This window comes from Micromys minutus, assembly GCF_963924665.1.
Source record: "Micromys minutus genome assembly, chromosome: 4".
Taxonomy (NCBI): domain Eukaryota; kingdom Metazoa; phylum Chordata; class Mammalia; order Rodentia; family Muridae; genus Micromys; species Micromys minutus.
In genome coordinates this window covers 82,200,819-82,213,195 of record NC_137973.1, presented here as the reverse complement: position 1 = coordinate 82,213,195, position 12,377 = coordinate 82,200,819, and the positions used below count along the sequence as shown (strand labels likewise).

Sequence of the window (12,377 nt, the reverse complement as noted above, 5' to 3'; positions counted from 1 at the left end):
TATTTTTATCATTCAGTGGTTACAGTGTACTACTTTCCTCAATTAAATTTATTATATTTAGTACCTTGGTTTTATTACTGTAACTTTAATATATACAGGTAGAATTTCTGAAGGCTGATGTAGAATTTTACTTTCTAGGAAGAAGAAAGAAAAGAATCTTCAGCTGCATTCCAACCCTAGCTGATTTACAGCACCTGTTTGTTAACATTAAGAGAGACAGACTGGGGTCACATCCAGCTCAGCAGGGAGCAGCATCTTGATGAGCCAGGGTCATGACAGAGGAGTAGAGGGGGCAAGAAGATGAGAATGGCTCTCTCATTGGCCATGCCAGCTCCTAAGATAAGCTACAAACAACACTCACATTATTGTGACCACAAAAGTTGCAAGTGATTTAAAAAATTGAATTCAGAGAAATGGAGCCACTGATTTTTTCCCAACAATATGATATTACCCAATACCACATATGACATTTGTTTATATCTTGATGGCTTTATAATATAAATATCATAGACTACTCATATAATGAAGGTTAGAAGACAGTAACTGCCCTGTCTAATCTTGAGCTAAAGAAAGAAGGGATTTGAGAAAGTTATATAACATTTAAGAAGAGAAATTGGGATATTACAGAAAGAGGTTATACTGAACTGATATAAATATGTTGGTCATTGTTGCTTGATATATCCTTCACTAATGTGTGCATGAATTTTATATTTCTGTCTTTTCAATTTTGTGTGCTGCCTATTCTTATAAGACAAGCAACCCAGATTTTAATTTGATTTTAATCTTCTGATATTTTATTGTTATCATTGACACTATGGGGTATTGTACACATGGAAGTCAGAGGGGTAGAGTTTGTTCTTTCTTTCTACCATGGTTTCTATAAAGCTCAGGTTGTTGGTCATTTGTAACACTAAAATTTCACCAGCTGACTGCCTTGCCACCCTTGCTACTAAACAGGGGCAAGAAGAAAATCTAGGTGCAAGAAAGCGAGAGACACGGCACATTTAGGACTAACCTCTGTAGGCATGTGTTTTGTATATGACCCAGGCTTTGATAGTTTGGCCCACATTCCATTTTTTTATAGTTCAGATGAGAATTTGTTATGTTTTTCTTGAGCATATTTGTATTTGACATTTTCCTTGGAAACTGTTTCTCTCCACTTAACTTTCTATGTTCAGGTTCTCTATGAATTCCTCTTTATAGCCATACTGTTGTCTTCTCTTCAGAGGCTGGTTGTGCCTCAGTGATACTTATGAGTCCAGTTAGAGAGCAAGGTGAGGTTGTCACATTTAACTTGGCTCAGGCTTTTTCTATGAACCATGATAGACTGTTTAATATAAGAAAATTCGGAGTTTTCTGTGTAAATGCTTGGGAAAATGGGATTTTTCCACATTATTCCAGTATCGCAGGTGTTGGAAAGACACAGTTTGGGATCAATTCACTGACAAGGGCTCCTTCCTAAAAGACGGTCTCTCGGTGAGCACTACCATGGCTTTTTCTGTGTGAAGCAACTGTAAAGGACAGTCTCCAGTGTACATGTTCTCTTGAAAATAGTGTATCGACAAGTCACCTAATGTTTTAATGCATTTATTCAAAAGTACAGAGTACTCTCATCACAAGGGTAGTTTATACATAAGACCAGATGAAACACCCAGACTCGTGGGATTGAGCAACTACTAGATTCTTAGATTTCTTATTCGGAGATGACCATTGTTGAGTTAGCTGAACTGAAAATTGTAAGTCATTCCCCCAAATTTCCTTAATCTATAGAGACATAAGTTCTGTGACTCAAGAAAACCCCAACTAATACATCAATCTTAGATATGTACCCAGAGGATTCTTCATCCTATCACAAATACTTGCTTTCATGCTTATTGACTTTCTATTCATAATAGACAGGTATTAAAACAAGCTAGATATTCCTCAGTGTAAGAATGAATAAAGGAAATATGTTTCATTTATGAAGTAGAGCAGTGCTCTACCATCAAAAATGAACTCACCATTTTTTCAGGAAAATGAAGGGAACCCAAAAAAAAATCTTCCTGAGTGAGGTAACTCAGATTCAGGAAGAAAAATATAGTATATATTTGCTTATATGTAGGTATTAGATATTAAGTTAATGATAATTCATTAGTAATAATTAAGTAAATCATAATTTATAGCACCAAAGAATTATGTATAGAGTAATTGAATATGTAAGGGACAGATGAATCTCATTAGGAAAGGGAGATGGGACCAATAGTTATGGATGTATGGGAGGTGGTGAGTGGGATGGGCAGATGGGAGGGTGATGTATGGCAGGGAGAGAAGAGAGGTGGATGAAGGAGAAAACACAAGAAAATGCAAAAAATTTCAGGCCATTTGGGGGATGCTATGGAAATGTAATACAGAGTAGAAACTTCCTAAAATATATACATATACAAAAGCTATCTAACTGCAATCACCAAATAAGAGAAACAGACCCAACTAGCCATTCTCACCACTAAATGATACTTCTAGTTCTGAGACTGTGTTACAACTAGTTGAGTTATTTGCCAAAGGATACCCCAAAATCTAGACTGTTGTCAAGACAATAGGTTGCCCTGAACAAACTGTAAGGCCCCATTGCTGAAGACAACACCTCCACAACTCACTGAACATGGAGAAATTGAACTGATGCCCACATACAGCCTTCAGCCCTATACACGAGCAACTTTGGTATTCTGCAGGTCATCAACAAGAAATGTAAACAAGAAGACTGCCACAAACCATTTGATCAACAGTGATGCCCCATCTACAACATATGCTAGGGCAATGGTGGCACAAATCTTATGACCAATCTGTCTGATTTGACTTACTTCATGAGAAACAACCAACAAACAATACTGCTTATATGGCCCAAAATTTGAGATTAGGTAGCCCAGGGTCTATCCAGACACCTAGGAGCCTCCATCAAAGTCTGTTCAGGGTTCAGGGAACCACAAAGAAAAGGAAGCAGAAACAATGTAAGAGCCAGAGGAAAAAAAGACCTCAAGGAAACAAGACCTTACAAATCAATATGATGGAATTACACATGAACTTACAGAGACTGGGGCAGTATGCACGCGGCCTGCACAGGTCTATACTGCTGTGCCATGAAATGTTTGTGAAGCCCAAAAGACCACCAAGGAGTTGAATCTGAAGAAATTGCATTAGAGTCTCTTAAATCAAGCTGGTGCTTAGGCTCCCTGCAAACCCTGATACAGCAGGAAGGTGGAGCCCTGAACCTAGTTTCAGTCAAGCATTTACAGAGGCAAGAAAGTCATCTCGCCTGGTACACATCTGATTGGAGACTGTTATGGCCTTTGACATAATTGGCTGGTGCTGAGAGGCAAAGCATAAACTAAACTTCTGCTTTTATCTTGATTGGTGGTTGTTAGGCACAGGTAGGCTGAAACTCGGGAGTGCAGATTTGTAAGGGGTGGAATATCATGGAGACCAGTGCTAGACACAGGTCTTGTCGGGGCGGGTAACCTAGTGTTAGGTAGCAGCTTGTTAGTTTACTTGAGTTCAAACTTAGGTCAGGTTTTCTAAGATGGATTCTGAACCTGAAAGATTTGATCTTTCAATGCCAGATTTTACACACACACACACACACACACACACACACACACACACGCATGTATGTATGTATGTATATGAATGAATCTCTGTTTCTTGTCCCTTCAATTTGGGCCTTTTTTTCTGCTTGTTTGTTTTGTCCAATTCTGATGTATTAGTTTTTGTTTTATCTTATATAATATTAATATAAGATTCAATCGCAGATTCTAAAAGCCATGTATGTGTATGTACGCACAGACATGGTGAATATAAATGATACAGAGGACAGTTACAATCATAATCAAAATGTACAGACTGGGTTTAGGGGGGAAAGCTGGAGGCAGTAAGGTGCTCACCGTGATAGCACAAAGATCTGAGTCCAGTCAACAGAACACAGTGATTGGTGCTGCAGTAAGGTGCTCACCGTGATAGCACAAAGATCTGAGTCCAGTCAACAGAACACACTGATTGGTGCCAGGGCCTCTCTGTCCTACTTAGCAAGTTTCAAGCCAGCAAAAGAGTCTGTTTCTAGAAAGTAAAAGAAATTCACCCACGGGGTGCATGGCATATGAGAAATGAGCCTTGGCTTCTACAAGTGTGCACACACATGCACCCACGGAAGTATGTGAGCACAATTACCCATCATGCAAACATTGCTCTCCCCGGTTATCAGGCATATTAAATTATAACCCTTAAGTAGCTTGCTTGTTTTCTAATGAGAGAAAGATTGGACCTGAACGGGAGGGGAGATGGGGAGGGACTGGGAGGAGTAGATAGAGGGGGGCATATGCGAGTGAGAAAAAATACTGTTTCAATAAAAGAGGGGGAAAGAGTAGGACTGTTTGCCTGTGTGTGTCCCACCTGTGTGAGGTGGCTGGAGGAGGGTTCAGTGGTCAGCGCCATTTGTTGCTCTTGCAAAGGACATGGGTTCAGTTCCCAGGAGTCGCTTGATAATCCAGAGCCTGCGGTTGCAGTTCCAGTGGCTCAGACTCAGGCGCATGCTCCATGGACATGTGTACACACAACATGTGTCCACACGAGGGGCTAGGCCGTCACACACAGAAAGAAATGCATCCTTTTAAAAAAGAAAGAAGGAAAGGCCAGCAGAGTAGGAGAGCCAAACACTGGGGAGATGGGAGGATAAGAGAAAAGACTCTCTGCTGAGGATTAAAGTTTCGACGCCCCACTCAAGCATTCAACACAAAAGACAAAAGGTTTCAAGGTGCACTGAATGAGTGGTTGATAGTGTCCGCAGAAAACCTGGGTGCCTAATAAAACTACACCGATTGGAAGCCCTAAGGTTTAAAAAAGAAAACTCAGAAGCTGTGCTGCTTTGAAGTGACCTGTGTCAGGCGGTGGCCTAATCTCTGTACACACATGGGCCACCATTACACATCCAGGCAACTTCAAGGGTGTTTGGGAACTGTGGTCAGTTGCATTTCCTGATGGCTAAGGGTGTTACATTTTCTTAAGTTTGGTGAGTTTTTTTTTTTTTTTTTTTTTTTTTTGTCTTTTCTTTCTTAAAACTCCCTATTCAATTTTAGCCCTTTAGTTTCGTTTAGTTTTGCTGATTAACTTTCCCAGTCTTTTTAATATGTTCTCAACCCCCGCCGCACTGCTGTTTGACCACGTAGATGATGAAGATGTCTCCTGTGTGTTGATCGCCATATTGCTGTGCAGACGGTTTCCAGTTTCCTGGGATCCTTTTGCCCTTTCTTCCCAGTTCTTGGGTGTATTTCCTGTGTCCCCGGAGTCCTTCACAAAACCCTTGCTCGTGCTTATATCTTAAATCCTAATCTATACTTTTATTTCCTGGTTTTAATGCTTCACCCTTACACAAGAATTCATTTGGAATTTATTTTGGGGGGCAAAATCAGAGACAGAGACTTTGTGTTAGGTATGCCCAGCCCGTGTGTTTATCCAGAGAGCTAAATATGAAATCACAGAGCTATGATGCAAAGATGTGCAGCGTATTCCTATTACACAGTAACTTCTCTAAAGGTTCGAAACTTTAGCTATATTTGTAAAATATAGTTTAGGCAGTATGGTTAGGCTTTTGACTGGTACCTGCTAAGATGCACACATGCACATTTTGCGTTCTGCACCTACTTAATGTCTACCTACCCGCTCATGTTGACGAACATCTTTCTTATTCTGCTAAGCCAGTTGATCTCATTACTTTTACTTCATTTCAGCTGGAATTATGCCCGAATCCGGGCATGAAAACTCCTTCCACCGTCTGTATCACAGATCATTTATCCTTAAACATCCCCCGTAACATTGTCTGTGTCCTTTGGCTGCTGTCATTCTGCCCCGTCCCTTGTGAAAGCATTCTTTCAGGACTGGTCTATCTTTGTGCTCGTTAGACAATGGTGAGAACGGCTTTTGACTCTCTCATGTGAGTTTTACCTTCTTGATTTGTAGGCACGCCGGCACAAGTGTCAGAGCTAGTGACCAGTCTGGGAGAATGTCGGAGGAGAACTTGCAGAGTCGGTGTGTTCTCCTCTTCCACCTCACGGGTCCTGGGAATGGGACTCGAGTCACTGAGCTGATGAAGCCTTCTAGCTGGCCATGAACACTGTTTTATAAAGTGTGTTGTCCTTTTTCAGATAGAGGCAGGACTTCATTGTTTTTCTCGGGTTGATTCATGCTAGACATGTTCCAAGCTATGAAAAGATGTTTACACATGTGCACAAACTGTCCACATTGCATCCTTCCTGACACTTCCTGTCCCCACCTGGGACAATTGTTTGTCTCACTTTCCGCTCAAACCCCAAACATTGCTCTACTTAATGCAGGTTCCAGCCAGGAGGGAGCCAATCTCTCACATCCATTCTCACACCTACGCCAGCCCTGTGCCGTACCAACTGTTCTTCTCACATATACAGAGGACCCATTGTGCACCTCAGCTTTCCCCCTTTACTTCCTCTTCCCACTCTCTTCCTTACTTCAAGGGTAAATATTCTCTTCTTTACTATACCTGTAATGGTTGTGCATCAAAGTGAAACCAAAAGTCTGCTGGAATGCATAATTAATAACACTATAGGCAGCAAAACAAAGAAATCTTGTTTTAGAATAAAATGACTCAACAATCTGTGAGCCTTTTATTATACACCAAAATTTACATCCATACTTCTTCCTTTCTTAAAGACGAACTCAAATATCTGGACACACAAATGTTCAAATAAACTAGTGACCATTCTCATACTCTGCCTGTTAAAGTTCAAATCATGCCTATTTTTTGTTCAAATCAGTACTTTATAGATGTGTCTCTAAAGCCTGCCCTACCCTAATCATATCTACTGGCTAAGACTATGTTAGCATTTGTCATGATTAGAAATTCACAGTCAGAGGGTTTGAGTGCTGACACTACCAGCTATTCTTAGGGAATAATGGGTTCATGTTTCTATGGCACTGGTTTTCTCATGTGGGAAATAATATGGCATGGATCTAAATCAATGCTAGCATGCCCAGTTACAGGGGAATGCAGAGATCAAGAACACTCCTGCCTCTTTCTTTACAAAATTAGACCTTGAAACTGAAAGTTTGTCTATGTGGTGCAGAAGTCCATTACCTATGATATGTTGTACAAATATGTAGATTTTACAACAGCACTTGGCAGGTTGTTGCACATTTGCTTACTCTACCCTATAGGTTAATCTTCCTAACATGAAAAATGTCTTGTGTAACTCAGTCACATTAAGACTTTGTAATGTCTCCTTTTTGCTGATAGAATCATGCCCATTTCATCAACATTCTGCCTGGCCCTACAGGCATCAGATACTTGGCACATTTGCAAAACTTTAGATATGTTCAACCAATAGGTCTCGTTTACTGCTTTTTATAGCTTAATTTATTCCAAAGAGAAAGAGATTTGCATTATGGAAATTGCTCAGGCTCTTTACTGGCCAGTGTTGCACATTTGCCGCTTTCTCATTGCTACTTCAGACATCTTGGTCAATTGAATTTGTTTCCATTCTCAGCTTTAACATCAGCTCCACTGTGGATTCACTTGTATTCTGGCTCTTTCTAGCACCACTTCCCACACATTAATGCAGACCTTTAACTGACCCATCACGTACCTCGCATGACAGACACAGTTTCTTGTTAACACCTCCAGCCCATGGCAATGGAGCATTCCTAGCCAACTACTCATGACTAAGAAAGCCACAGAACCTGGAAGAGACCCTACTACTGCTACTTTCTTATGTAAGAAAAATTTCTCACTGCATTCTGATATTAAAATACATATCAGTGATATATATGTAATAATTAAAGAAGATACTATAGTTGTCAAATAGGAAAACTGAGTGAAACAAATTTTTACACCACTTCTTGGTTACATCCCCCGATTTGTGCTTCAGAGATAAATGGGACCATCTGCAGGGGAAGCCTTGTACTGACTCCTGCTTTGGAATCAATGTGCATTGCTTATTATCAATGTCAGTAATGACCGTTACAAGCATATTGATGATGAAGGTGATAAATGGATTGATGCGTTCAGTAACAAGGTGATTTGGTAAGATTAGTTCATTACTGCCAGATCTTATTTGCTTGGAACCATGAAAGCTGTGTTCTATGTGACTTGTTTGAAACCAATTCTAGTACAATTAGCAAAACTACGTCATCACCAAGCCATGTGTCTGGTACTTTAAAAAGAATTTAAATTCTTTATTGATCATAATCATGTGATCACTATAATACTGGGGAAAAAAACTTGTTTTGAAATCATTTGGCCTCTTTATAGCTGATCCCACATATTTCTTACTGACTCAATGCCAACCATGCAAAGATACATAGAAAAATGTAAGATATCTATTTAGAGATAAAAAGTCAACAAAAAGATGTTCAGAGTCAATCTATAATCTGTACTTTTCAGTAATTGAAGATGTAATGTTTTAAGTTTAATTTAAGATAACTGGTTAGCACACCTACTGAAAAATGTTGAGAAGAAAATCAGTCTGTAGCAGTTTGAGAAGACATTAAGAACTCAGATAATGACTCCTAAATCAAGCGAATACAGAACCATCTTTAAGTGGGAAGGGTATTTAGTTTAAACCATTTTTAGAAAGACAAATAATTCCCATTACAAATTGTGCTGAGCGTGAGAAGAAATTTCAAGTCTCAGGACCTTCAACATTTAAGTATTTTTAATTTTTGTAGGCAGTGTGTACAGACTCTATACTGTGTATCGGATTATCTATTTTTCAAAGAAATTATAGAAGTTATGATTATCAGCTAGTTGATTGTCAAAGGCCCAAACCAAAAATTTATTGATGTTAATGATGAAAATCATGACAGTAAAAGTATGTAAATCACAGAAAGGCAGTGGTGTTTGTAAATGCTACAGGACAATTTGCAATGATTAGTGGGAAAGCATGCTGACATATTGGAAGCAATATTTTGAAGGTCATTCAGCTATCAGCTTGCTTTAATGCTATTCATTAAACATACACTAAAAACTATGATTATTTATGGAAAGTGTTTTGTAGTACTTGTAGAATAGTATATTACAAATTCTGGCTGCAAGAACAGGCACGGCTGATCTAATGCACCATTAAGCAAACTCCATCTTTGCCGTACATTTTTTAAGCATTAAACTAATTATGATGAGGTTTAGATTTTTACTATATATGGCATATTTAATCTTTTTAAGAGCCTATCAAATTTAATCACGAGATGCAACTTGTTTATGCTGTAAGCAACAACATGCAATATTAACAAAGCACAATATCCTAGCTTAATTAGAAAAAGTCCATGTGATCTTAAATACATTTAAGTGTGTAACACCACATAGCTCTAATGTGAACTTAGTATTTAATTATATTTGAAACTAATTTATATGACTTGGAACATTTTCCTGTATTCTCCGTCTCTCTGAACAAAATGTTTCACTAATGACCTACTTAAAAGTAGCTTCTGTTGGGGATGATGGGGAACAAGAAAGAGGAAGTGAGTCTTAGTGGTAGGAAGAAACACTGGCCAACATGAGCACAGGCTAGACCTCACCTCAGTTGGATTGTCAGGTAGAGTTATCCTGTGCTGTCAGTTCCTTAAACTGTACCTTACAAAGATCACTGGCCTCTACCATGATGTGGGCAGGATTAACTCATAGAGAAAAAGCTATTTTTAAATTCCCTTGTCTCCTCCTTCCTTCCCTCCACGCTGCTATTTCTCAGCATTTCTGTCTCATTTCTCTCCTTTTCTTTCCTCTCTATCCCTGTCTCTCCTTTTGTCTTTCCTGCTGAAAGGCTCTGTTTTGACTTGGCTGCCAGAAAATCTGCAATCTTTCTTTTTTTCTCTCTTTCTACAAAGCATTCCATTACAAGTGTGAACCATACAACTCTATATCCTACCTGTACCATTAAATTGAAATTAGGTAGTTAACTAGAGACAGAGAGTAGGAGGTAGTGTGATGTGTTGCCTAGAACCCTGCGCCATTTTTAAATATTTACTACTATAGTTAATGACAAGAGAAAACACCTAAGAAGCCAAGAGAGACTGGCCTTCAGGCTTGGACTTTGGCTTAGTTCCAGAATAATCTTTAACTTTCAAAACAAAACAAAACAAAATAAGACAAAGTAATCATTAATACTGAAAATACATCTGCCATGAGAAGTTCGTTCTTAGTGACTAGTTAAGCAACCTACTTTTGATTCACTGGAACCTAAGCGTGTAGGAGAAGCAAGTTCTTTTCTGGACAGCAGAAAGCAGTCACCTCAGAACTGAGTCTCATAAGCAGATCAAAAGAGACCAAGACTTCTTACCTTCACAAATCGTGACGCCGTTCCCAGAGTACCCAGGGCTGCAGAAGCAGGCTTCCACACCGTTGTGCACTTCACACTTGGCATTAGGGAGACATGGTGTCTTGCTGCAGTTTTGCGTGTAGGAGCAGTTCAGCAAAGTGGAGAGACCCACTAAAGGAAATCAAGACATAGAACTTGTCAGAAACAGAAGGCATCAGCCCCACCCTCATGCTATAGACCGATACCCCACAGATGCTCTTATTTCCTGGCATCTGAACAGATGCATTATAAAGGTTTCCCAGCCACTCACCTAGCTAAATCACAACAGAAACATGACTAAACCTACAGACCAAGGAACATACCCTATACATTTTATTAAAACTAAAACACGATGTAGAATCCAGATTTATAATAAAAACCATGAGCTCCTCACATCCTGGAAACTGCATCTCTCTTTGCTATGGAGAAGCAGCTACCTGTGAAGGTGTGCTACCCTGCAGAGCAGCTTCCTTCTCTGGCTCTGGGAGTCTCTTTTCTCTCCAGGATCAAGATAAATTAAATATGTGGGTCTCTTCAAAGCAAAGTTGTTTGCTCTTAAGATGTCCCTTGCCTCGTGTAGGAAAAGAAATGCACATCCCTTGCAGTCCCCCACTGTTTTGGCAATCATTCTGTTCTTTTCACAACAACAAAGAAAAGAACGTTGGAGAAATTAAACAGTTCAACACACTGTGGTAAGATTGATCTCAGCCACGGAGCACCTGACTAACATGACAAACAAAACTATATTTTGGGGACTGTTGGGAAATGATAAGCAATGTCATAGCGTTCTGTCTTGTTCCGGGCCCACTTAAGAGTAAGCTTGGTAGGGACCAGGGATGAATCACAAAGCTATTGTTCAGAAAACAGTTATCTTAGATAAATTGTCCTTATCTGCTACCAAGAGATTCTTACGAAGTCAATTTAAAATCCCAGCCCTACATAAAACTATATGTACTTCCTAAACCTGAATTAATTTGCCTTCAAAGAAGTGATATATTTTCTTTCCCTGAGTATCACAAAAACCAGGTTTTTAAATGAACCCAAAGTCCAGGCGGGCAGTAGCCTTAAAAATGTCAGGGACAATTCTCTCAAGCATTTGCGGCTTAGATTCTTGGGGCTAGTCACAAGAAAGGTCAAAGCTGAGACTTCGGGGACTTTCTGGATTTCTCCAGGAAGTAAAAAAAAGAAGTAAGAGTCCTGGGTCGTGGGTTGCAAAGTCCAGAGTGGAAAGGCCAAGCAGAAAAACATCCTGTGGAAGCCTGAGTCTGTTTTCCTTGGAGACCTCCCCAGGCACACTTGACTCTTGAACCCCAGCAACAAGTCGCCTCCCGGGGTTCCCTGCAGGTGGGCGCTGTGCAGCCTCCCAGCCCAGCCCAACTCACCTAGAAGCGGGAGGAGTCTCATTGGAAACCGCAGATCAGGCAGCGGAGCTCCCAAGGCTAGACTGAGGGTCTGTCCTGGAGCTGTGTAGGCTCCGCAGGGTCCCGCTCAGTCCCCAGTGACGCACAGCTTCCTCCTGTCACTTTCCGGCCTCTTTTGTGTGAATGTGTGTACAGCCCAGACTGCAGGCCACGTCCGGCCACCAGGCCCCTTCACCCAAACAGCCTGGGCTCCAGTCTAAGCCTGTGGTTACAAACTCCCAGTCTGATTACGGATGGAACCCTTTGGCTTCATAATTGCCCCAGGAGCAGCCACTAGTGTCCTCAAAGCCAGCGCTCTCAGATTTCACGGTCCCACTGGGAGCTCCTTTCTAGCAGAGAGCTCTTCTCAGAGGCCCCCCACTGCCTATCTTTTCCCTGGTTTCTGTCCTGAAAGGAAAAGGAGCAGAGATTGACAACAGGGGCCCAGGGTCTCTGCTGCATTTTGTGGGCTCAGCTCAGTTTTAACCCGTTGGGAGATTCAAGGACCGCCCCGGGAGAAAAACTGTGGTTAAAGAGAGAGAAAAGTAAAGAAACGTGTTAAGTGTGAAGTTCAGCTTCCCGACAGAAAACTGCAGAGGCACAACGTGTTCTTTTCTTGTTTCCAACTTAATGA

At 40.5% G+C, this 12,377-nt stretch overlaps 1 protein-coding gene across 1 annotated transcript in view; it reads right to left on the bottom strand.

The window, feature by feature from the left end:
• The window catches only part of ADGRL4 (adhesion G protein-coupled receptor L4), a 103,992-nt gene extending 92,163 nt beyond the window's left edge, over positions 1–11,829 (bottom strand). The window contains exons 1-2 of the mRNA XM_080915109.1: positions 11,726–11,829; positions 10,326–10,475 (exon numbers count right to left, since the gene is read on the bottom strand). Coding sequence (XP_080771235.1) covers positions 10,326–10,475; positions 11,726–11,747 — 172 coding nt within the window. The 5' untranslated portion in view covers positions 11,748–11,829. The remainder of the gene's footprint in view (positions 1–10,325; positions 10,476–11,725) is intronic.
• Positions 11,830–12,377: the final 548 nt, after the last annotated feature.